General features: G+C 45.7%; 1 protein-coding gene across 1 annotated transcript; it reads right to left on the bottom strand.

Annotated features, from left to right (window-relative positions):
- Positions 1–198: 198 nt before the first annotated feature.
- Positions 199–20,613, bottom strand: LOC129651034 (tumor necrosis factor receptor superfamily member 10B-like). Its single transcript, XM_055579763.1, has 6 exons — positions 20,398–20,613; positions 3,756–3,855; positions 1,902–2,013; positions 1,005–1,078; positions 837–917; positions 199–389 (listed from the first exon to the last, which is right to left on the bottom strand). Exons 1-6 carry the CDS (start codon positions 20,566–20,568, stop codon positions 199–201), a joined length of 729 nt encoding a protein of 242 aa, XP_055435738.1. The 5' UTR covers positions 20,569–20,613.
- Positions 20,614–22,408: the final 1,795 nt, after the last annotated feature.

The following is a 22,408-nucleotide window of genomic DNA, read 5'->3' as shown; positions in this document are numbered from 1 at the left end:
CTACACCTGTGCTGTGCCCCCCAAGTGGGCACAGACTCAGCACATCTGGGCTCTGCTGATGGCACCCAGACTCTGGTGTGATGCTAAGGGGAACTGAGCACCCCTGCCTGACAGCCCCCACGCCCCAGGGCTACAGAATGAGGGTGTCTCAAACAGTAAGGACAGGGCCAGCGCTGCCAACCAGCCTTAGGACAGCTCTCAGCAGGCCAGTCTCCCTTCTACATTCAGCCTAGAGCCCCCAGGCCAGTTGAGAGAGTCAGGGACAACAGCATAGGACACACCGGGGACCGTGTCCACCCTGGGCTGTGTTGTGATGCAGTTACTGAGGGTCTGAGGCCGCCAGATGCTGGAGAAACCGATCACCTTGTGCCAGCACTCATTAAAGGGACCTAGAAGAGAAGAGACATCCACTGAGTGGTGGGGAGTGCGCTCTTGCCGCACCTCCCTTTCTAGGGACAGGGTGCAGGTTGGGGGCTCAGACACTGAACAAAGAGCCCCGGGCCTGTGACTGCAAGTGGGACATTCTGAATCTGGAGAACCCTCAGGGACGAGAAGAGAAGGGAGAAAATGAAGTAAAATGAAACCTATGTAAAATCTCTGTGCAGTGCTACTGAACCACCCTCTTCTCCTGCCTCCTCCCACCAGACTTGGCCAGGGGGAAGAGGGGACCGTCAGCTGAGTTGGGGGCCCGATGTGATCAGTTTTGTAGGACCAGGTGAGGTGGGAGGAGGAGGGGTTTCCTGGGGAACAAGATCAGAGACAAGCCAGGAAGAACAGGAGGATTGGGGAGATGGAGGAGGGAGCCAGCACCTCCTCCTTCCCTTCTAGAACCTTACTTTTAAAGCGGCACCATACCACACATCCAATTAGGAAAATGATTCCAGTTACAATTATTCCAATCATCAGCCTTGAAGGGCCTGAGGAGGGAGAGGGAGTGATGGGTAGTCTCTGGCTCATGGTTGCTAGCTCTCCAGGACCTGGGGCCTCCCCACGGGGCAGGGTACCTGATTCTTGGTCCACACACTTGATGTTGCTCCAGGGGGTACAGTCCATGACCATCACCTTCCCATCAGGGCACCTGGGTACAGACACAGGGGGACCCATCAGGGACAGCTGGCTGGATGAGGAGAAAGAGGGGGAAGCTTCCTGTCCTGGGTCCCCTAATAAGACTGTGGAGGGGAGACAGGCTCTTGCTGTCTGCAGGGGAGGGTCCCCTCACTCCCCCTCCCTGGGTGGGAGAAGGATCCAAGATTGTGTACTGCGGCCCCCAGGCTCCTACTGAGTGTTCAGAGCTGTCCTTCAGGAGCTGGGCTTCCTCTTCAAGGCCCGCCTGGCCTCCCTGGGCTGTATGGGGAGCTCTGTGAGGGGGGGGTGCCTCGTCCAGCTCAAGGGTCAGAAGGGTGTGGGCACAAGTTTGACTCATTCTCCAGTCAAAGTTGAACACGAGGCCCTCTCATCCACCTGTTGACTCTTCCTACCAATCTCAGCCAACACTGGAGCATCAGAGGATAGTGAATTACTATTGGCCACCGAGTCCCCAAATAGGAAAGATTCAGGTGCTACTGGGGAACAAGGGGCTGGGTGTGAGGCCTGTCGAGTTGGCTCCGGTTTTATAGGAACCTTGAAGGAGCGCACTCATGGTCTCCTCATGACTTCTGTCTGCTGTCAGCACTTCGGTCTTTCTAGGCCCCTCCCGAGGAGACGTGGGAAGGGGCCACCGGGAAAGCCGTGCAGGACAAACAGTGGTGGTAGGGAGCACTGCTGCAGGCTCAGGAGACCCCACAGGCACAAGGGAGCTCTGGGAGGTGGGAGGGGCTTCACGGAAGCAGGAGAGAGAAATGGGTACAAGGAAACTCGGGTCTCCTGTGGGTTGGAAGCCCCCCTAGGCTCCTGTGTCTCACCCGGTGCTGCATTTTTGACAGAATTCAGGTGCATCTTCTCCACGGAAAGTGCCAGGTTTGCACTGACACTCAGTGTCCTTGGTCGGGGTGCAGCCATTTTTTTCTTCTTCTCCTAGAGACCAAAGATAAGGTTTTGAGGGTGTGTTTCCCTCGTATGTCTCTCAAGCCTTCTTCACCACCCAGATCTCCATCCACTCAGTTCAAGAAGTAATTCGGAGGGCTTGCTGGGTGGTCCAGTGGCTAAGAATCCGCCTGTTAAAGCAGGGGACACAGGTTCCATCCCTGGTCTGGGAAGACCCCACATGTTGCGGGGCAGCTAAGCCCGTGTGCCACAACTACTGATCCTGTGCTCTAGGGCCTGTGCACCACGATGAGAAGCAACAAGGAGCAGCCCCCCTCACCACAACTAGAGAAAGCCCTTGTTCCGCAACAAAGACCCAGAACAGCCAAAAATAAATGAGTTAATCTTTTTTTTAAAGTAATTTTGGGGGCATTTTCTGTGGCAACACACATACACCATCCATAGAACAGCCACTGTTCACGTGTCACCAACCGAGGCATACAAAAGGCACTGTGCATCATTACAGATTGCATCAGGGTTAGGAAGCAAAATGTTTTAGATCACAAATAAGGAGCAAGAAGTGGGCTGGGGTGAGGTGTAATCTGAGATGCTGTGGATGGAGAGGAACCCTTGGTTGATGTCCCAACGGGTGATGCCCTGCTGGAGAGGCAGAGGGACCTCAGGTCATGAAGGCTGAAAGAGGCTGAGACCCCAGAGTAGAGGGCGTGGCGCCCGCAGGAGCCTGGCCCAGGATCAGACACATCACACAGCTCAAACCCAGCCCTGCCCCACTCCCCCAGGCCTTCTGCACTGTTACCATCCAGCCCCCTCCATCAAGGGACACGTTATTCTCCTCTTTCCAGCTGATGTTCTGAAAGACTTCCCTACCAGTTGAAATGCGTTATGCAAGTAACTTCTGTTTTCATTATTTTACTGACCTAAGACAGGATGAAGACCTAGCTGGGCTGGAAATCAGGTCTCTGACTCCTCGTCCCATTTAAATCCCATCTCATCACCCAGCACCCTAACTGCAGGCATGCGGGACCACAGGCTCTGTACCTGATTTGCAAGTCGTGCAAGGTAAGCAAGAAGGGAGGGTGTTTGAATGATTGGTGTAATCCCATTGGTGCATGGGGCACAACCTCCAATGGCTTCTTCCATATAGAATCCTGGGAAGGAAGGGAAAAGCTGGTGAGAAAATCCCCACAGGATTCCCTGAGGCTGGCCGTGTGGCTGCGGAGGCCTCTTTTGGCCATCTGTGGAATCCACAAGGGGAACTCTCCTCAACTGGGCTTTCATCTTTTGATTCTTCATCTAACACATACCCTAGACCAGTACTGCCAACAGAAATATATTACAAGCCACACATCCAAGTCACACTCATAGCTGGCACATTAAACAGTAAAAAGAAAGGTCAGGAGCTTCCCTGGTGGCTCAGTGGTAAAGAATCTCCCTGCCTATGCAGAATACATGGGTTCGATCCCTGGTCTGAGAAGATCGCACATGCTGCAGAGCAGCTAAGCCCACGAGTCACAAACACTGAGCCTGCACTCTACAGCTCGGGAGCCACCACCACTGAGCACACAGGCTGAAACCACTGCAGCCCGTGCACCCGAGAGTCTGTGCTCTGCAACAGGAGAAGCCCCCCAGGGAGAAGCTCAAGTACCGCAACTGGAGAGCAGGCCCCGCTCTCCACAACTAGAGAGAGCCCGTGCAGCAACACAGCCTCAGCACAGCCAAAAATAAATATACAGACATGAAGACAAGGGTTGGAGACCAGTCTTAGAATCTACCTGGTGGACATAACTTCTGCTGGGGGCTCCGTTCCAGTGGGGCTGATGACTGCTGGTGAATTTCATCCTTCCTTACAGATATGGCTGAAGCAGCTTTGACCTATGGGGACAAAGAAGGGACAGGCATGAGTGGCTTCCACACTCTCACCCCTTCTAGGATCCACCCCACATTTCCTTGACCACTACCTGCAAAATGAAACAGAACTGGGACCTTTCTTCCCAGCTCTCAACTCTCATTCATGTTTGTTCTTTGGCCTTTTGTGCTAGCAAGTAACTTACACTTAAGTTTTTTCCCCTGTATTTTTTCCTCTTAAAATGTTTATTCCAGAAAGTATGTGCTCAGATACGTCCAACTCTTTGCAACCCCATGGACTGTAGCCCATCAGGCTCCTCTGTCCATGGGATTCTCCCAGCAGGAATTTTGGAGTGAGCTGCCATTTCCTCCTCCAGGGGATCTTCCCGACCCAGGGATCAAACTTCAGTCTCTTGCATCTCCTGTGTTGGCAGGCTGGTTCTTTACCACTAGCACCACCTGGGAAGCCCAGAAAGTATGGGCAAGGAAAATTTTTTTTATAAGGATACAGAAACCATAGAGATCCCCTTGATTAGAGAAAACATCCATTAGTTTGTGTCTTGACTTCTTCTATTTGACCACGTGTGAATACTCTCAGGCTCTCTCTTTCTTTCTCACAGTGCGTGCACACACACACACACACACACACACACATTTTCACAAATGAGGGTTCTGCCATTAATACAATTTTTCATAATCAGGATATAGAATCACATATTGAGTAATGGACTTATGGCTTTAATCCAACAAGCGGTCCCCAAAAGGCAGCTGTCAGTGTTCCACAAAATACCAGAATCACATGGAGAAAGAAGAAATTGCAATATAGGGTTTTTAGCCAAGTCTCTGTGCTAAAAATGACAGAATGGGGCCAGTCTGAAATCACTGGAGTCTGAGGATTCCACCAGGATTAATGTGTTGATTATAGTGTTCTGACGTTCAGGATTGTCTTGTCATTTGTGGGGAGACTGCCCTCATTTGTGGGAAATACACATTCAACTGTCCAGTCATGGGATCTGTCATGTCAGCAGCTATGTTTCAGATGATACAGGAAACAAAGGGTTTTGTATAGTTTTGTAACTTTAATCTGGGAGTGATTTAAAGTAGAAAATGACATGAAGAGGAAAAAAAAGAAAGAAAAACAAAGTGAAAATGGAAACAGCTTATGTTGAGCCCAGTTCAACTGCCTGCATCTAAACAAGATAAAATGCCATCAGTTAAATATTTGGGGACAGCTAAGCTCATATGTGTCCCCTAATCATCCTTTCCCCAGTCTGGGCCTCCTCCGAGTCACCCCAAATTGGTGGACTCTCCCTTCCCTGCCCTCACAATCCTATGCCTTCCTTTCTTCCCTGGTTCTCCTCTCACAGACTCTCTCCCTCAATGTTTTGTTACGAACAGTTTCAAACATCCAACAAAGTTCTAAGATTCATTCATTAAACTCTTACATGCTCACCACCTAAGTTCTGTAACTTAGGTGTATCACATATTTCTTTCTCTATCCATCCCCCTCTGTCCATTCTCCTGTCTTATTTTTATGATGAAATTCATATCTGCAACTCTTAATACATCAGCATTATGTCAGTAACTCAAGCTCAATATTTCTTTACAGTTTACGTCAATGTTAAGATTTCCAAAGAAAGACGTGCACAATCTTACAGGAACCATTCAAAGAGTTTTTTGGTTTTTTTTCAATGCATACAGTTGGGAAATCCAAACCCTCTATCTAGATCATGGAAATTAGCTTGCTTCAAAACATTCTCTCATGCCCCTTCCTCAGTTATCCTAATCTCTAATGTGACCCCAAGAGGGAGTGGCCTTCATCATATGGAGGAAGGTCCCTTTTCTGACAGTAAAGAATCTGCCTGCAACGCAGGAGACCCAGGTTCAATCCCTGTGTCAGGAAGATGCCCTGGAGAAGGGAATGGCAATCCACTCCAGTATTCTTGCCTAGAGAATTCCATGGACAGAGGAGCCTGGCAGGCTACAGTCCATGGGGTTGCAAATTGTTGGGACACGATTGAGCAACTAACACTTTCCCCTTTTCATTACAGGGGGTTAAGTGTCAGTTCAAATTCTTTTTCTGCATCTGTTAAGCTGTTCGTATAGTTTTTCTCCTGTACACTGGGGTGTGTGTGTCTGTGTGTGTGTGTGTGTGTGTGTGTTTTAAATTTTTAATTAGAGGAGAGTTACTTTATGTGATGTTTCTGGCATAGTTTTTAAAGATCTATTTATGAAGCCACTGCAATGAGAAACCTGGGCACTGCACTGAAGAGCAGCCCCTGCTCTCTGCAACTAGAACAAGTCCACGTGCAGCAATGAAGACCTACTGCAGCCAAAAATGTAAATAAATAAATGGATCATATGAAATATTTTTTCAGTTAGGAAAAATAAAACAAAGACCGACCCACAACATCAGATCAAAACTACTGAATTCCAGGAACCAAAGCTGGATGCACCTGTGCCCAAGTGTGTGTGTGTAGATGGGTTACAGTAAAAATACACTTGTATATTTACAAGTACAAAATATGCTTGGTGGGTTGACCCAGATTCTACTCTTCTAGAAAGTCACCTACTAACGTCATCAGAAAACATATATGGTTTTATTTTCAAATATATACAATGTAATACTTTTGAAAAAAATCAGAAATGTTTAGTTTTAGGAGGATTATTACTAAATATTATAACCACCACACAGTGGAATACATGCAGCCTTTATTCAATCATACAACAACCATAGGAGCACCCGCTCTGTGATGCCTGCTTGAGGTTTCAGGAATTTATTGACAGCTAGTGAAAACAAGACAGGTAATAAGTAACACAACATCTCTTAGAGCAACCAGTCTACCACAGCTGGCTCCCTTCCCCTCCATGAACCTGATCTCCCTCCTTCACCACTTCCTCTTGGGGCAGAAGATCAAACCAGAACAGCCTTTTCCAGTTTCTACTGCAGTCCTGGGCAAGCAGAAGGGCCAGGGCCCCACGAGGTCCATCACACGCTCATCAGCATGGACTCTGTTGTTTTTCTAGCTTTAGTTTCATTACTTTCTGTTCTAATCTGTACTACTTCCTTCCTCTGTTTACCTTTAGTATGTTCTTCATTTTCTAGTGTCTCACTGTATAGTATTAGGTTATTGATTTGAGATTTTTCTTCTTCCTGAATGCAGTCATTTATAGGCATAAATTTCTTTCTAAGTTTTCAGCTGCTTTAGCTATATCCCATAAGTGTTGGTATACGGTATCTTCAGTTTCATTCATCTTAAAAGATTTTACAATTTCTTTTTTGATATCTTCTTTGACTAATTGGTTATTTGAAAGTGTGTTGTTTAAATTTGATCATAGCTGTGAAGTTCCCCAATTCCTTCCTGTTCGTGATTTCTAATTTCATTCCATTGTGGTGGGAGGGTATGTGTTCTATTATGGCTCTCCTTTTAAATATATTGATATTTGTTTTATGAGCTAGTATATGGTTTATTCTGGAGAATGTTCCATGCACACTTGAGAAGAATGTATTTTGTTATTGACTGGAGTATTCAATAGATGTCTGTTGGTCTAATTGTTTTATAATGTTGTTCAAGTCGACTATTTTCCCGTTGATCTTCTTTCAGTTTATTATGAATCCTTACAGATTAAGGAAATTACATTTCTAAGTGTGATTTGTGTTCTGAGTACTTTTTTTCTAGTTTGTTTTTATCTTTGTCATGATTTCTTCCCTTTGGCTTTCTTCTTAATTTTTATATAGCTTTGGGCAAGTTTTATAATTTGTTTTCATACTGAAGAACTTCCCCTCTCCAAAGTGGTAAGACATTTTTTCTCATATTTTTGCAGTACTCTTCTGGTTTCATATATTACAATTCATTCATTGATCCACCTACTTTTAATTATCCAATAAGAAGAGCATAAGGAAGAAACATCATTCTTTTTCAGAAGGCATCCTAGTTGCTGTATCATCATTATTGAAGAGTGAATTTTTTATCATTAATAGGAAGTGCCATCACCATAACACATTATTAAGGAAAGGTTTTAAAGGTTGGGTTTTTTTAAGAGCATCCTTCATTATTAATAAATATGAATTAGATGAGAGAGACAGATCCTGCAAGGAAGACTGAGGTCATCTGAAGGAGGAGAGCCCGGGAGGTGAAGGTCAAGCCTAGGGCCATGGGGTCCCGGGTTGTGACAGCTCTTCCACGTCTTCAGCTCAGTTCCAGATCACAGAGCCCCTTCCTGTGGGTCACTGTTTGACTCGCTACAGGTCGGACCCATTTTTCCTCTTGTCTTCCCGCCAGGGCCCAATGGCATGAGCTTTGTTTGAAGGCTCTTCCCTCATCACTGTATTTTTTCTGTGCCTCTTTGTGTCTCTTAATGACTAGGAGCTCCTTGAGAACCAGAATTAGGACTTCCTTCTCTAAGTTCTAGAGGCCCAGGTGGTGCTGTTCAATAGAGTAATCACCAGGTCCTTATGGGAATGGAGCACTTCAAACAGCTTCTCTGAATCAAGATGTGTTGCAAGTGAAAAATACATTCTGAATTTCAAAGACAGTATTTAAGAAAAAAAGCCCAGCAATGTTTTATATTGATTGTTGTTGTTTAGTCACTAAGTCATGTCCAACTGTTTGCGACCCCATGGACTGTAGCCTGCCAGGATCCTCTATCCATGGGATTCTCCAGGCAAGAATACTGGAGTGGGTAGCCACTGCCTTCTCCAGGGGATCAGGGGATCATTCCCTTCTCAGGGGATTTTCCCGACCCAGGGATGAAACCTGGGTCTCCCGGGTGGCAGACAGACTGTTTACCATCTGAGCCACCAGGGAAACTCCTGAGCTTCCCTGTACCCCATTTTCTCCCCTCTTCCTATAGAGCCCCAACCGCCCCCAGGCTTTCCCATGCTGGTGGGGTCTTCTGAGGCTGCAGAGGCCCCTCCTCATCCGACTGTGTGGCCCCACACTGCCCCTTGCAGTGTCCATCCCCACACCTCTTCAACACATTTCCCCTTAGGCCAAGCTAGCTTCTCCACTGGGCACAGCAGGCTGCAGGTTAGAGCCCATGATCCCATCAGTGGCCCACGAAAAATTTTTCAGTATATTTGTAGAATCTAGAGAAATGGTACAGATGAACCTATTGCAGGGCAGGAAGAGAGACACAGATGTAGAGGACACACATCTGGACACGGGACGGAGGCGGAGGTGGGGTACGGAGGGATGGGATGAACTGGGAGATTGGGATTGACATATATACACCACCACGTGTTAAATAAGTAACTAGTGGGAACCTGCTGTATACCACAGGGAATTCAGCTTCATTCTCTGTGATGACCTAGAGGATTGGGGAGGTCCAAGAGGGAGGGCTATGTGTATACATATAGCTGATTCATTTTATTGTACAGCAGAAAATAATACAATATTGTAAAGCAATTATACTCCAATTTTTAAAAAAATCTTGAAATCATACAAAACTATTTGCATAGAGTTCAGTCTCAGGTATATTCATCTTTATACCTATTGAGTCCTAAATATAATCTTTAATTGTTTTTGTAAGCAAGAAGGGGCCTAGAAAGACCAAAGGTGCTGACAGCAGACAGAAGTCATAATGAGGCCACGAGTGTGCTCCTTCAAGGTTCCCATAAAACCCTGAGCCAACTTGACTGGCCTCACACCCAGCCCTGTTCCCCAGTAACACCTGAATCTTTCCTATTTAGGGACTTGAAGGTCAATAGTAATTCGCAGTCCTCTGACACTCCAGTGTTGGCTGAGGTTGGCAGGAAGAGTCAACAGGTGGAGGACGAGAGGGCCTCGTATTTAAAGCTTGACTGAAGCATGAAGCTCAGCTTGTGCCCACACCCTTGTGACCCTTGACCTAGATGAGGCCTCCCCTCACAGGACTCCCCCTGCAGCCCAGGGAGGCCAGGGTGGGCCTTGCAGAGGCCCTGCAAGGACAGCTCTGAACACTCAGCAGGAGCCTGGGGGCTGCAGGGCACAAGCCTGGATCCTCTTCCCGCCCAATGAGGGGGAGTGAAGGGATCCTGACCTGCAGACAGCAGGAGCCTGTCCCCTCTCCACTGTCTTGTCAGGAGACCTGGGACAGGAGGTTGCCCCTTCCTTCTCCTCATCCAGCCAGCTGTCCCTGATGGGTCTTCTACGTCATCCCTGTGTCTGTACCCAGGTGCCCTGAGAGGAAGCTCGTGGCCATGGCCTATACCCCCGGAGCAATGTCAAGTGTGTGGACCAAGAATCAGGTACCCTGGCCCATGAGGAGACTCCCTCTCCCTCCTCAAGCAGTTCACACACACATACACACACTCACACACACACTTTTACAAATAAGTATTATACATAGTGCAAACAAACAAAAAATCAGATTACAGGATCAAATGTTAAGGAACTATCCTCAGGTTTTAAAAGACATTGATCTTTTGTGTATTAACTATAGGGTTTGTTTCGTGAAGCCCAAGAATACTGAAGTGGGTAGCCTGTCCCTTCTCCAGGGGAACCTCCCAACCCAGGAATTGAATCGGAGTCTCCTGCATTGCAGGGGAGTCTTTACCAGCTGAGCTACCCAGGAAGCCCTACATATGACAACTTATATCTATAACAGTCTATTTTAAGTTGATAACAAGTGCGATCCCATGCTAAAGCTCATCATTTTTAGTCTCCTACCCCCAACATTGTACATTTTTGATGTCACTTTTCACATCTTTTCTTCTTGAATATTCCTTTGTTAATTATTGTAATCATAGTTATTTTTACTGCTTTTGTCTTTAAGCTTCATATTAGCTTTATAAGTAATCAAACCAGTACTGTTACTAAATATTTACCTTCCAGTGAGATTTATTCTTTCTTATCTGTTCTTGTTATTATTTAATGGCTTTTATTTTCAGCTTAAAAAAAATTTTTTTAACATCTGTTTTAAGGCCAGTTTAGTGATTAACTCCTTTAGCTTTTGTTTGGTAACCATAACCATAATGTGCTCAGTCATGTGCGACTTTTTGGAGCCCACCAGGCTCCTCTGCCCGTGGAATTTTCCAGGAGAGAACACTGGAGTGAGTTGCCATGTCCTCCTCCAGAGGATCTTCCCCACCCAGGGATGGAACCTGCATCTCCCGAGTCTCCTGAATTGGCAGGCGAGTTCTTTACCACTCTTGACCATTCTTTAGGGCCAGCTGTCTGGAAAACTGTTTCTCTCTCTTCGATTAATGAATAATCACTTTGCCATGTAGAGTATTACTGGTTAGAGGTTTTTTTCCTTTTAGCATTTTGAATATATTGTGCCACTCCCTTCTGACTTGCAATTTTTGTGCTGAAAAGTCTGTTGATAGCCTTATGGGGGTTCCCTTGTATGTAACAAGTTGTTTTTCTCTTGCTGTTTTTAATATTCTCTCCATTATCTTTAACTTTTGACATTTTAATTATAATGTGTCTTAGTAAGGATCTCTTTAAGGCAGCAGCAGCAGTAGCAGCAATGATCTCTTTAAGGCCCTTATTTGGAACTTTCTGAGCTTCCTGTATCTAGATGTCTGATTCCTTCCCCACATTAGGTAAGTTTTCAGCCATTATTTAATCAAATAAGTTTTCTGCCCCTTTCTAGTTCTCCTTTGGAGCCCTATAATGTAGTATTGCCCTATAATGTCCTTTAATGTTGTCCCATAAGTTCCTGAAGCTATCTTCACTTGATTTCATTCTTTTTCTTCTCTGATGTTCTGACTGGGCAAGTTCCACTGCTTTGTCTTTTTTTAAAACATTTTGAAAAATATATATTTGTCTATTTATTTGGTTGCATCAGGTCTTAGTTTTGTCACGTGGCTCTTTTGTTGCAGTGCATGGACTCTCAGGTTGTGGTGTGTGAGCTCAGCAGTCGCAGCGTGCGCTTAGTTGCACTGTGGCATATGGGACCTCAGTTTCCTGACCAGGGACTGAACCTACATCTTCTGCATTGCTTTCTGGTAGCTCAGCTGGTAAAGAATCCACTTGCAGCGCAGGGGACCTCAGTTCAATTTCTGGGTCGGGAAGATCTGCTAGAGAAGGGATAGGCTACCCACTCCAATAATCTTGGGCTTTCCTGATGGCTCATCTGGTAAAGGATCCGCCTGCAATGCGGGAGACCTGGGTTTGATCCTTGGGTTGAGAGAATCCCCTGGAGAAGGGAACGGCTACCCATTCCAGCATTCTGGCCTGGAGAATTTCATGGACTGTATAGTCCAGTTCAGTTCAGTCGCTCAGTTGTGTCCAACTCTTTGCGATCCCATGTATTGCAACACGCCAGGCCTCCCTGTCCATCACCAACTCCCGGAGTTCACTCAAACTCATGTCCATGGAGTCAGTGATGCCATCCAGCCATCTCATCCCCTTCTCCTCCTGCCCCCAATACCTCCCAGCATCAGAGTCTTTTCCAATGAGTCAAATCTTCGCATGAGGTGGCCAAAGTACTGGAGATTCAGCTTTAGCATCAGTCCTTCCCAAGAACACCCAGGACTGATCTCCTTTAGGATGGACTGGTTGGATCTCCTTGCAGTCCATGGGACTCTTAAGAGTCTTCTCCGACACCACAGTTCAAAGGCATCAATTCTTTGGTGCTCAGCTTTCTTCACAGTCCAACTCTCACATCCATACATGACTACTGGAAAAACCATAGCCTTGACTAGACGGACTTTGTTGGCTAAGTAATGTCTCCGCTTTTCAATATGCTATCTAGGTTGGTCATAACTTTCCTTCCAAGGAGTAAGTGTCTTTTAATTTCATGGCTGCAATCACCATCTGCAGTGATTTTGGAGCCCCAAAAAATAAAGTCTGACACTGTTTCCCCATCTATTTCCCATGAAGTGATGGGACCAGATGCCATGATCTTCGCTTTCTGAATGTTGAGCTTTAAGCCAACTTTTTCACTCTCCTCTTTCACTTTTATCAAGAGGCTTCTTCGTTCCTCTTCACTTTCTGCCATAAGGGTGGTGTCATCTGCATATCTGAGGTTATTGATATTTCTCCAGGCAATCTTGATGCCAGCTTGTGCTTCTTCCAGCCCAGCTTTTCTCATGATGTACTCTGCATAGAAGTTAAATAAGCAGGGTGACAATATACAGCCTTGACTTACTCTTTTCCTATTTGGAACCAGTCTGTTGTTCCATGTCCAGTTCTAACTGTTGCTTCCTGACCTGCATACAGTTTCTCAAGAGGCAGGTCAGGTGGTCTGGTAGTCCCATCTCTTTCAGAATTTTCCACAGTTTATCGTGATCCACACAGTCCATTGGGTCGCAAATAGTCAGACAGGACTGAGCGACTTTCACTTTCACTTTCCCCTTCATTGTAAGCTGCAGTCTTAACCCCTGGGCCACCAGGGAAGTTTCCACTGCTTTGTCTTTGAGATGACTGATCCTTTCTTTACTTTACCTAGTCTGCTGCTGAACCCTTCTATTGTTTTTCAGGTCAGTTATTGTATGTTTCAGCTCTGTGGCTTCTATTTGACAATTTCTTATATTTCCCATCTCTTTGTTGAAGTTCTCACCGTGTTCATCCATTCTTCTCCCCAGTTCAGCAAGCTTCTTTATGACCATTATTTTGAACTCTTTATCAACTAAATTATTTATCTCCATTTCATTAAGGCTTCTTCCTAAGGCTTTATCGCATTTAGTGACTTGGAACAGGTTTCTCTGTTTCTTCATTTTGCTTGATCTCTGTGTTTCTTTCTATACAGTAGATGAAACCCCCTCTCTCCCAGTCTTGAAGGAGTTGCCTTGTGTAAGAAATGAATTTTTCATTCAGCCTGCTCTTAGTCATCTCTCAAACTCTTGGGATTGTTGAAGCAGCCTACTATATTTTTTAAGAGTTCCCAGTAGTTGAGCATGTGCCAAGACCTGTCCTATTGCAACGGAGCAGGACACTATGGTCCTTGCCCCTCCCCCGACTATGTCCTTTGCCTGCCTCTTGTCTATGGAAAACTTCAGTCCAAGAATAAGTTTCATCAAAGAAGTGAGAAATGCAGAAACTAAAGAAAATAGTCAAAGGAGACCAAACAATAATAATGTAGTCATTAAGCTTAGTCAAGGATCTTTCTTTCTTTCTCAAGGGCTATAGATAATATTCTGAGCCATATCTTGTGAGCTGTCTTTTTTTTTTTTAATTAATTTAATTGGAGGCTAATTACAATATTGTAGTGGTTTTTGCCATACATTGACATGAATCAGCCGTGGGTGTACATGTGTTCCTCATCCTGAACCCCCTCTCACCTCCTTCCCCATCCCATCTCTCGGGGTCATCCCAGTGCACCGGCCCTGAGCACCCTGTCTCATGCATCGAACCGAGACTGGAGATCTAGTTAACTATGATAATATACATGTTTCAATGCTATTCTCTCAAATCATCCCACCCTCATCTTCTCCCACAGAGTCCAAAAGTCTGTTCTTTATATCTGTGTCTCTTTTGCTGTCTCCCATACAGGCTATCGTTACCATCTTTCTAAATTCCATATACATGCATTAGTATACTGTACTGGTGTTTTTCTTTCTGACTTACTTCACTCTGTATAATAGGATCCAGTTTCATCCACCTCATTAGAACTGATTCAAATGCACTCTTTTTAATAGCTGAGTAAGATTCCATTGTGTACCACAGCTTTCTTATCCATTCATCTGCTGATGGACATCTAGGTTGCTTCCATGACCTAGCTATTGTAAACCGTGCTGCGATGAACATTCGAGTACACATGTTTATTTCAATTCTGGTTTCCTTGGTGTGTATGCCCAGCAGTGGGATTGCTGGGTCATATGGCAGTTCGATTTCCAGTTTTTAAAGGAATCTCCACCCTGTTCTCCATAGTGGCTGTACTAGTTTGCATTCCCACCAACAGTATAAGAGGGTTCCCTTTTCTCCACACCCTCTCCAGCATTTACTGTTTGTGGACTTTTTGATAGCAGCCATTGTGATCTGTGTGAGATGGTACCTCACTGTGGTTTTGATTTGCATTTCTCTGATAATGAGTGATGTTGAGCATCTTCATGGTGAGCTGTCTTACAGATACTGAAACCCCAAGTGGGTAAGTTAACTACATGATGACCAGACTGTGCCCAGGATATGAGCTGCCACAATTCCAAGAACTGGCCTCAGAGAAATGGAAACAAATGGACCCTGGAACTGTACCTAAAACAATCAAGATGATGCTGGTCAGACCACCGATGATCAATTTGAAGATGACTATCAGAGCTGACTCTGCTGTTTCTGTATGTGGATCCCTCCTCACTTCTGTCTATAAAAGCTCTTGCCCACAGGTTGCCGGTGGGGGCGGGGAGTCGGCCTTCGGAGAGATGTTCACCACTCTCGCCCCCCAGTTGTAAGCATCTGAAATAAAGCAAACTTTCCTTACCCCCAACGTGGCCTGCTTATTGGCTTTTGGGCAGAGAGCAGCCAGACCCACACACACACTTGCAGTAACACTATCCCAAAGGGGAAGATCTCAGTGCCTAGATTCAGGTTGACTGGAAGTCAGCCACATACACACACAAAGAAATTTACAGGCCAATATTCTTGATGAACACAAATGCAAAAGTCATCAACAAAATTTTAGAAAGCTGAATTCAACAATACATTAAAAGGACCACACAACATAATCAGTGGGATTTATTCTAAGGATGCAAACTATGGTTCAAAATTTACAAATCAAAAAAAAAAAATCACAGTCAATGTGATATACCACATTAGTAAAATGAAGAACAAAAATCATATGATCATCTCAATGGGTACAAAAAAAGCATTTGACAAATTCAATATTGATTTATGATAAAACTCTCAACAAAGCAGACATAGAGGAAATACACCTCAACAAATAAAACCCTATGTGACAAGGCCACAGCAAACACCACATTCCATAGTGAAAAACTGAAATTATCTCCTCTAAGATCAGGAACAAGATAAAGACACTCACTTTTGTCATCTTTATTTAACATAGTATTAGAAGTCCCAGCCAGAGCGATTAGGTAAGAAAAAGAAATAAAAAGCATCCAACTTGGAAAGGAGGAACTAAAAGTGTCCCATTTTGCAGGTGACATGATATTATGTATAGAAAATGCTAAACACTCCATTGAAAAAAAACCTCTTAAGACTAATAAATGAAGCCAGTATAGTTACAGGATATAAACATCAATATGAAAACATATGGTGCATTTCTTTACATGAATAACAAACCAGCAGAAAGAGAAATAAGAAAACAATCTAATTTACAGTGGCATCAAAAAAATAAAATTCCTATGAATAAGTTGAATAAATTTAGCCAAGGAGGTCAAAGACCTGTACATTGAAAACTGCACAAATAAATGGAAAAACAGTCCATGCTTATGGATTTGAATAATCAATATTTGTAAATGTCCATATACCCATAGAAATCTATAGATTCGATGCAATTTTTATCAAAATTTCAATGGCACTTTTCACAGAAATAGGACAAAGAATTAAACTTTTTACAGAACCATAAAAGACTCTGAAGAGCCAAAGTAATTTTTTAGAAAAGATGAGGAAGGCTGGTGGCATCTTACTTCTTGCTTTCAAACTATGCAAGTGAAAGTGTTAGTCGCTCAGCTGTGTCCAGCTTTGCGATCCCATGGACTGTAGCCAGCCAGGCTCCCCTGTCCATGGAATTTTCCAGGCAAGAATAATGGAGTGGGTACCCATTCCCTTCTCCAAGGGATCTTCCCAACCCAGGGATCAACTCTGGGTCTCCCCCACTGCAGGCAGATTCTTTACCATCTGAGTCACCAGGGAAGCCCTGTATTGGAAAGGGAGAGTCTTAACCACTGGACCACCAGGGAAGTTCCTTAATGAAGGATTTTTGCGTGTATAATAGATGTTAGTCAGTATTTTTTTTTTTTTTGGTAATGTCATTGTAAGTTTTAGATACCAGGGTTGTGCTGGCTTTATAAAACAGTGAAGAACTGTTGCCTGTTCATATTTTCTGAAAGAATTTGTATAAGACTGATATTATTTTTTCTATGAATATTTATAGAATTCCTCAATGAAACTACATGGGCCTGCAGTTTTCATTGCTGTAAGATTTTAAGTGATGAATTCTAATTCATAAAAAGATATAGGATTAATCAGATTTTCTTTTCATCTTGTATCTGTTTTGCTAAGTAGTATTCTCAAGGACTTTGTCCATTTTATTCAAGTTGTCAAATTTATTTGACATTAAATTATTCCTAAGTTCCCCTTATTGTCCTTTCTATGGCTGCAGAGTTTGTTATAATATCTTATCGTTAATTGTTGATATTGGTATTTTTTGTTTTTTTGGCCTTTTTTCTTTTAAAATTTGGTTTGTTAATTTTGTTAATCATTTCAGAGAATCAACACTTGTTTTGTCAATTCCTTTCATTATTTGTATTCTATTTCATTGATTTCTACTCATATTATTATTTTTTCCCTATTCTTCTGAGTTTAATTTACACTTATTTTATGGTGATTTAAAAATGTGAATCTTCAGGTCGCTTTTTTTTCTTTACTTTAAAAAAATTTTACTCCCCACTTCTCCCAACCCGCTATTCTTTTTAATAGAACATCTTTAATTGGAAGAGCTTCCCAGGTGGCACCAGTGGTAAAGAACCCACCTGCCAATGCAAGAGACTTAAAGAGATGTGGGTTCAGTTCCTGGGTCGGGAAGATTCCCAGGGGGAGGACACAACAACCCACTCCATTCTTGCCTGGAGAATCCCTTGGACAGAGGAGCACGGCGAGCTACAGTCCATAGGGTTACAAAGGCTAGGACACAACTGAAGTGACTTAGCATGCACTCACACTTTAATTTCGAGAAGGTGATGGCACCCCACTCCAGTACTCTTGCCTGGAAAATCCCATGGACGGAGGAGCCTGGTAGGCTGCAGTCCATGGGGTCACTAAAGAGTCGGACACGACTGAGTGACTTCACTTTCACTTTTCACTTTCATGCATTGGAGAAGGAAATGGCAACCCACTCCAGGGTTCTTGCCTGGAGAATCCCAGGGATGGGGGAGCCTGGTGGGCTGCCGTCTATGGAGTCGCACAGAGTCGGACATGACTGAAGCGACTTAGCAGCAGCAGCAGCGGTAGCACACTTTAATTGAAAACTGCAGTTTAAGCACTGTGTTAGCAGCTTTTCACAAGTTTCCACTTAGTATGTATTCATTACTATTTGTTTTTAAATTCAAAAAAAATATTCTTTTGATTTCATCTAAGAACCATAATGATTTGAAGGATGTCGCTTAATATTCAAATTTTGGAGTCCTTTTCTAGAGATCATTCTTGACTAGCAATGTAATCAGATGAAAACTTGAAATAGTCTTCTATGGACCTGGGCAATCCTTCAACATTGACATTCAGTTATCTCTATTCTGTCCCCAGCTTGCCGGTCACATTTCCCACCACCCAGATCAATACCCTCCATGCCCCTCAGAGCAGGACACAACACTAACATTAGTGCAGGCATCTTAGAACCCACACCACCCACGCATTCAGGGGGAGTCCTGTCTGCAGCCTGCTGAGTAGCCCTGTGCAGGGGCTGTGGGGCACTGGGGACAAGGCGAGGTCCTTGCTTTCCTCAGGGCAGTTCTGGCCACAGGAACCTGAGGCAAAGACAGCGATTCCCGTAAAGTCACCAAGGTGAAAAGAGCCTGGAAGGGCTGCAAGGCAGATGGGACAAGACTCCCAGTGGCAGAGAACAGGTGTGGACATGGAGGGAAAAGTCCCACAGTGCCAGGATCACAGACAAGAACGAAGTCAAAGTAACGGGAGTGGGGGGTGGGGGGGTGGGGCTGGGATGGAGGAGGAGCAGGCTTCCTGGTGTGTAATGTCCATTTCGGGCTGTTTGAGAGACAAACACTGGGGTGCACCAGGTGCGGTGGAGATGTGAGACTTTGCCACTCACAGACTTGTGGTGTGTGTGTGTGGAGAGTGGGTTGGGGGTGTGAGAGAGAGAGAGAGAGAGGAGGGAGACAGGAGGGCTGCGGTGGAGCAGCAGCGTGGGACAAAAGAGAGAGGGAAACGAGAGAACTTCCCTGGCGGTCCAGTGGTTAGGGTGCCGCACTTTCACTGCGGGGGTCAAGGCTGGATCCTAGGTTGGGAACTAAGATTCCTGCAGCCTTTGAGCCTTGGCCAATTGAAAGAAAGGAACTGAGAACGGAGGATGGGTCGTGGAAGTGTCTTCAGTTCGGCTCAGCAATTTGTCCACAGCTACCAAGCTGGTGAAGTTAGAGCTGAGTCCCGAGTGGGGATTTCCTTTCGTGCTTCTTACCACTTACTTCCCGCAAGTGATGCAATACTGTTAGCTGGGTTTGCAGAGTCTAGTTGGACCTTGCTGTGTTCCCATGTGACTTCCCGGAGCTGATGTAACTGTTTTAGGGTCGAGCTTGATTTTCACTATCCCTTGATAGGTCACCCAAAACAACACTACTCTTTCCTCCCTGGGGACAAATGGGCCCTAAAAGCTGCACCGTTTCGTTTTTTTGTTTGTTTTGTTTTGGTTTTTTTTGAACAAAAGATTCTTTAAATTCTATAGTGCTTTACAATTTTCAAGCGATTCACACACAGGATTTCATATAATCTCACAATAACTCTTCTTTTCCCCTCATCCCTATCTTGCCCCTCCCTGCTTCCCTCTCCTCACTGGTAACCACCAGGTTTTCTCTGTATCCCTGAGTCTGCTTCTTTTTTGTGTGTTACTCACTAGTTTGTTGTAATTTTTCTATTGCACGTGCAAGTGTAAGTAACGTGTAAGTAACATCATACAGGGTTTCTCTTTTACTCTAAACCTCATCAGCTGTGACAAAGCCATAGTGTCAGACTTGTTCTCAAGGTCTTCCTGTGCTCTGAGACCTGTTTCTTCTAAGATTTGTGTGGCTGTGGGGTTGTTTTTACAAGTAAAAAGACAGCTAGGTTAACAGTAGACCCTTCCGCCTGGAGTTCAGGGCAGCCATTAAATAGTTTTTTCAGGATGCATGCCACACCTGTTTCAGACTCAAAACAGAAATCAAAAGAACATCTTCAGACCCTTTCCTCCTAAACTAGACAGAGCCCCTGAGGCTAGTCGCCTGATGACTGGGGATTTACCCTGTAAGCCCTGTGGGTTGCTGCGGAAGAAAGTGGAAGGAATTTGCAAAATGACTGACAGCAGCCCAGAAGGGGTGCTGAATGCAAGGGAGGGTGGGAAAGCTACTTTTCTGTACAAATCGAGGGGAAGAATAGATGCGATGAGCATATTCTAGAATCTCAACAAAAAAGAGGAGGGGAGAGGAAAAAGAAGAAGGGACACGGGAGGGAGGAGAGGGGAAGGAAGGGGAGCGGAGAAGCTTGCAAAAGAGTTTTCCATTCTTTTTCCTTTGGAATTTACTTCTGGGACAGCCAGACAAGCCTAGGACCGGGACGGAGAACACAGGCTCTTCTCCCTCTGGGCCCGGGTCGGTCCCGCCAGGCCCTGAACCTGCTCCTTCCCCGCATGCAGCCCACGGTAGATCTCGCTCGGATATGCCCCGGCCGCAGCTGACCCGGGCATGCACACCGCCGGGTCTTTTCCCGCCGCCATTTACCGGCCACCCGGCGCGCGTTCCGGAGTGGTACCCGCGGTGGTACTCACCCACAACACGACACCCATGACGAAGACGAGGTACCCGAACCGAAGTTTGGGGCCACCGGGGCGCCCTGCACCGGCGCTCGAGGAGGCCGGTGCCTTCCGTCCCCGCTGCCGCTTGCGGTCGGGCAGCGTTCGCTGTCGAGGTCCCCGCAGGTTGATGGCAGGCACAGTCATGAGGAATCTTCACGGTCGTCCGTGGAACTTGGAAACCCGCCTCTGATGGCCAGATGTCGGAGCTCCTCTGTATGCCGCCGCAGAGCTCCTCTGTATGCCGCCGCGGAGCTCCTCTGTATGCCGCCGCGGAGCTCCTCTGTATACCGCCGCTCCCGCGCACTGTACTCACGCTTTCAGAGAAAGCAGGCAGAGGTGGCCCCGCCTTGTCTTACTCAGGATGTGCCGGAAAAATAAGAATCTCCGTCTCTCTCTCTAGACGGCGAGTTGAACGCAGCCTGTGCGTGCTCAGTCGCTCAGTCGTGTTCCACACTTTGCTGACCCCATGGACTGCGGCCCACCAGCCTTCTCTGTCCATGGGCTTTCCTAGACAAGAATACTGGAGTAGGTTGCCATTTCCTCCTCCAGGGATCTTCCCGATCCAGGGATGGAACTCTCCTGTCCTGCATCTCTTGCATTGGCAGACGGATTCTTTACCAGGGAGCCACCTGGGAAGGCCGAAGCACGCAGAGTTGGCATTAAAGGTTCTTCTTGAACCGGATCCCTTCTCAGGGGCAACGACCCTCCTGAGCTACCTCTGGTCCTCTGACTACCGCTCTCAGCTTCTGCTCCTCCCAGGCTCATTGACAGTGTGGGTGCAAGGGAGGGGTATCACTGTCTCCAGAGTCACATGGCAGCTCTGTCCCAGGGGAAAGTTGTTGAATCAGAGGTTTGCTCTTAGCATCTTAGTAGCCAGGTGCCTGACTGGAGTAGATACTCAGTGAACAGGTGGGTGGACAGAATGAAGGTCACAGAGACGGCCATCGGTGGGTCTGAATTCAGGTCACAAATAGGCTTCGGATGTCCTCCATCACTACCTGTGCGTTGCAGTAATGCCAGGGTCAACGTCTGCCTTTCACACGCAGGACTTCATACCATCTCCTCTCGACCCTACTGCTCTTGCAGTCAGGCAAGCTAGAGGAATCCACTCCATTCAGCCTTTCTTGGAAATTTTTCTTCCCCGTAGATTCTTTAAAGCCTTTGGGAAACAGAACTGCTGGACGCTAATTGGCATATGAAACCAAACGGGCCAGGAGGAGGAGGAGGTCCCCACGTGGGTCAGGCGCGTCCAGCTGTCCCGAAACATCTGCGCTCTGCTGGACTTAGGTTGTGGGGAGTCCAGTATTGGGTAAGCGGCTCAAGCCTAGGTCCTACAAGGCTAGGGCGACTGTGGGCTGGGGACTGGGCAGGGGAGACACGAACCGGGAGCCTCCAGCTCCACCCTTTTGTATCCGTTTTGTGAGGCCGGTGTGGTAGGAATTAAAATTCCTTTTTCCTCCATATGTTTATCCAGCGGTTCCAATACCATTTATTGAAAACACTTTCTTTTCCCATTGAATAATATTTCTGCCTTTGTTGAAATTCAATTGACCATCTGTATGTTCCATTTCTGGACTCTATATTGTGTTCCATGGGTCTATTCATTTTCTGTCCTGTGCCAATACCACGTTACTTGATTGTGTGTGTGTGTGTGCTCAGTCGTGGTCCACTCTTAGCGACCCCATGGACTGGAGTCCTCCAGACTCCTCTGGCTGTGGAATTTCCCAGGCAAGAATACGGGAGTGGGTTGCCATTTGCTTCTCTAAAAGATTTTCTGACACAGGGATGGAGCCGCGTCTCCTGCTGCTCCTGCACTGGCAGGCGGATTCTTCACCAGTAAGCCTCCTGGGAAGCCTGTTGCCTTGATTACCATAGCTTTATAGTGAGTGTTGAAATCAGGTAGTTTAAGTCCTCCAATTGTTCTCTTTTTCCTCTGAAATTGTTTGCGTTTCGATATGTTTTATATAAAATAATTTAAAAAGTC

This window comes from Bubalus kerabau, chromosome 4 (assembly GCF_029407905.1).
Source record: "Bubalus kerabau isolate K-KA32 ecotype Philippines breed swamp buffalo chromosome 4, PCC_UOA_SB_1v2, whole genome shotgun sequence".
NCBI lineage: Eukaryota > Metazoa > Chordata > Mammalia > Artiodactyla > Bovidae > Bubalus > Bubalus kerabau.
Note: the sequence above shows the minus strand (reverse complement) of the source record. Positions and strands in the feature narration are given on the sequence as shown.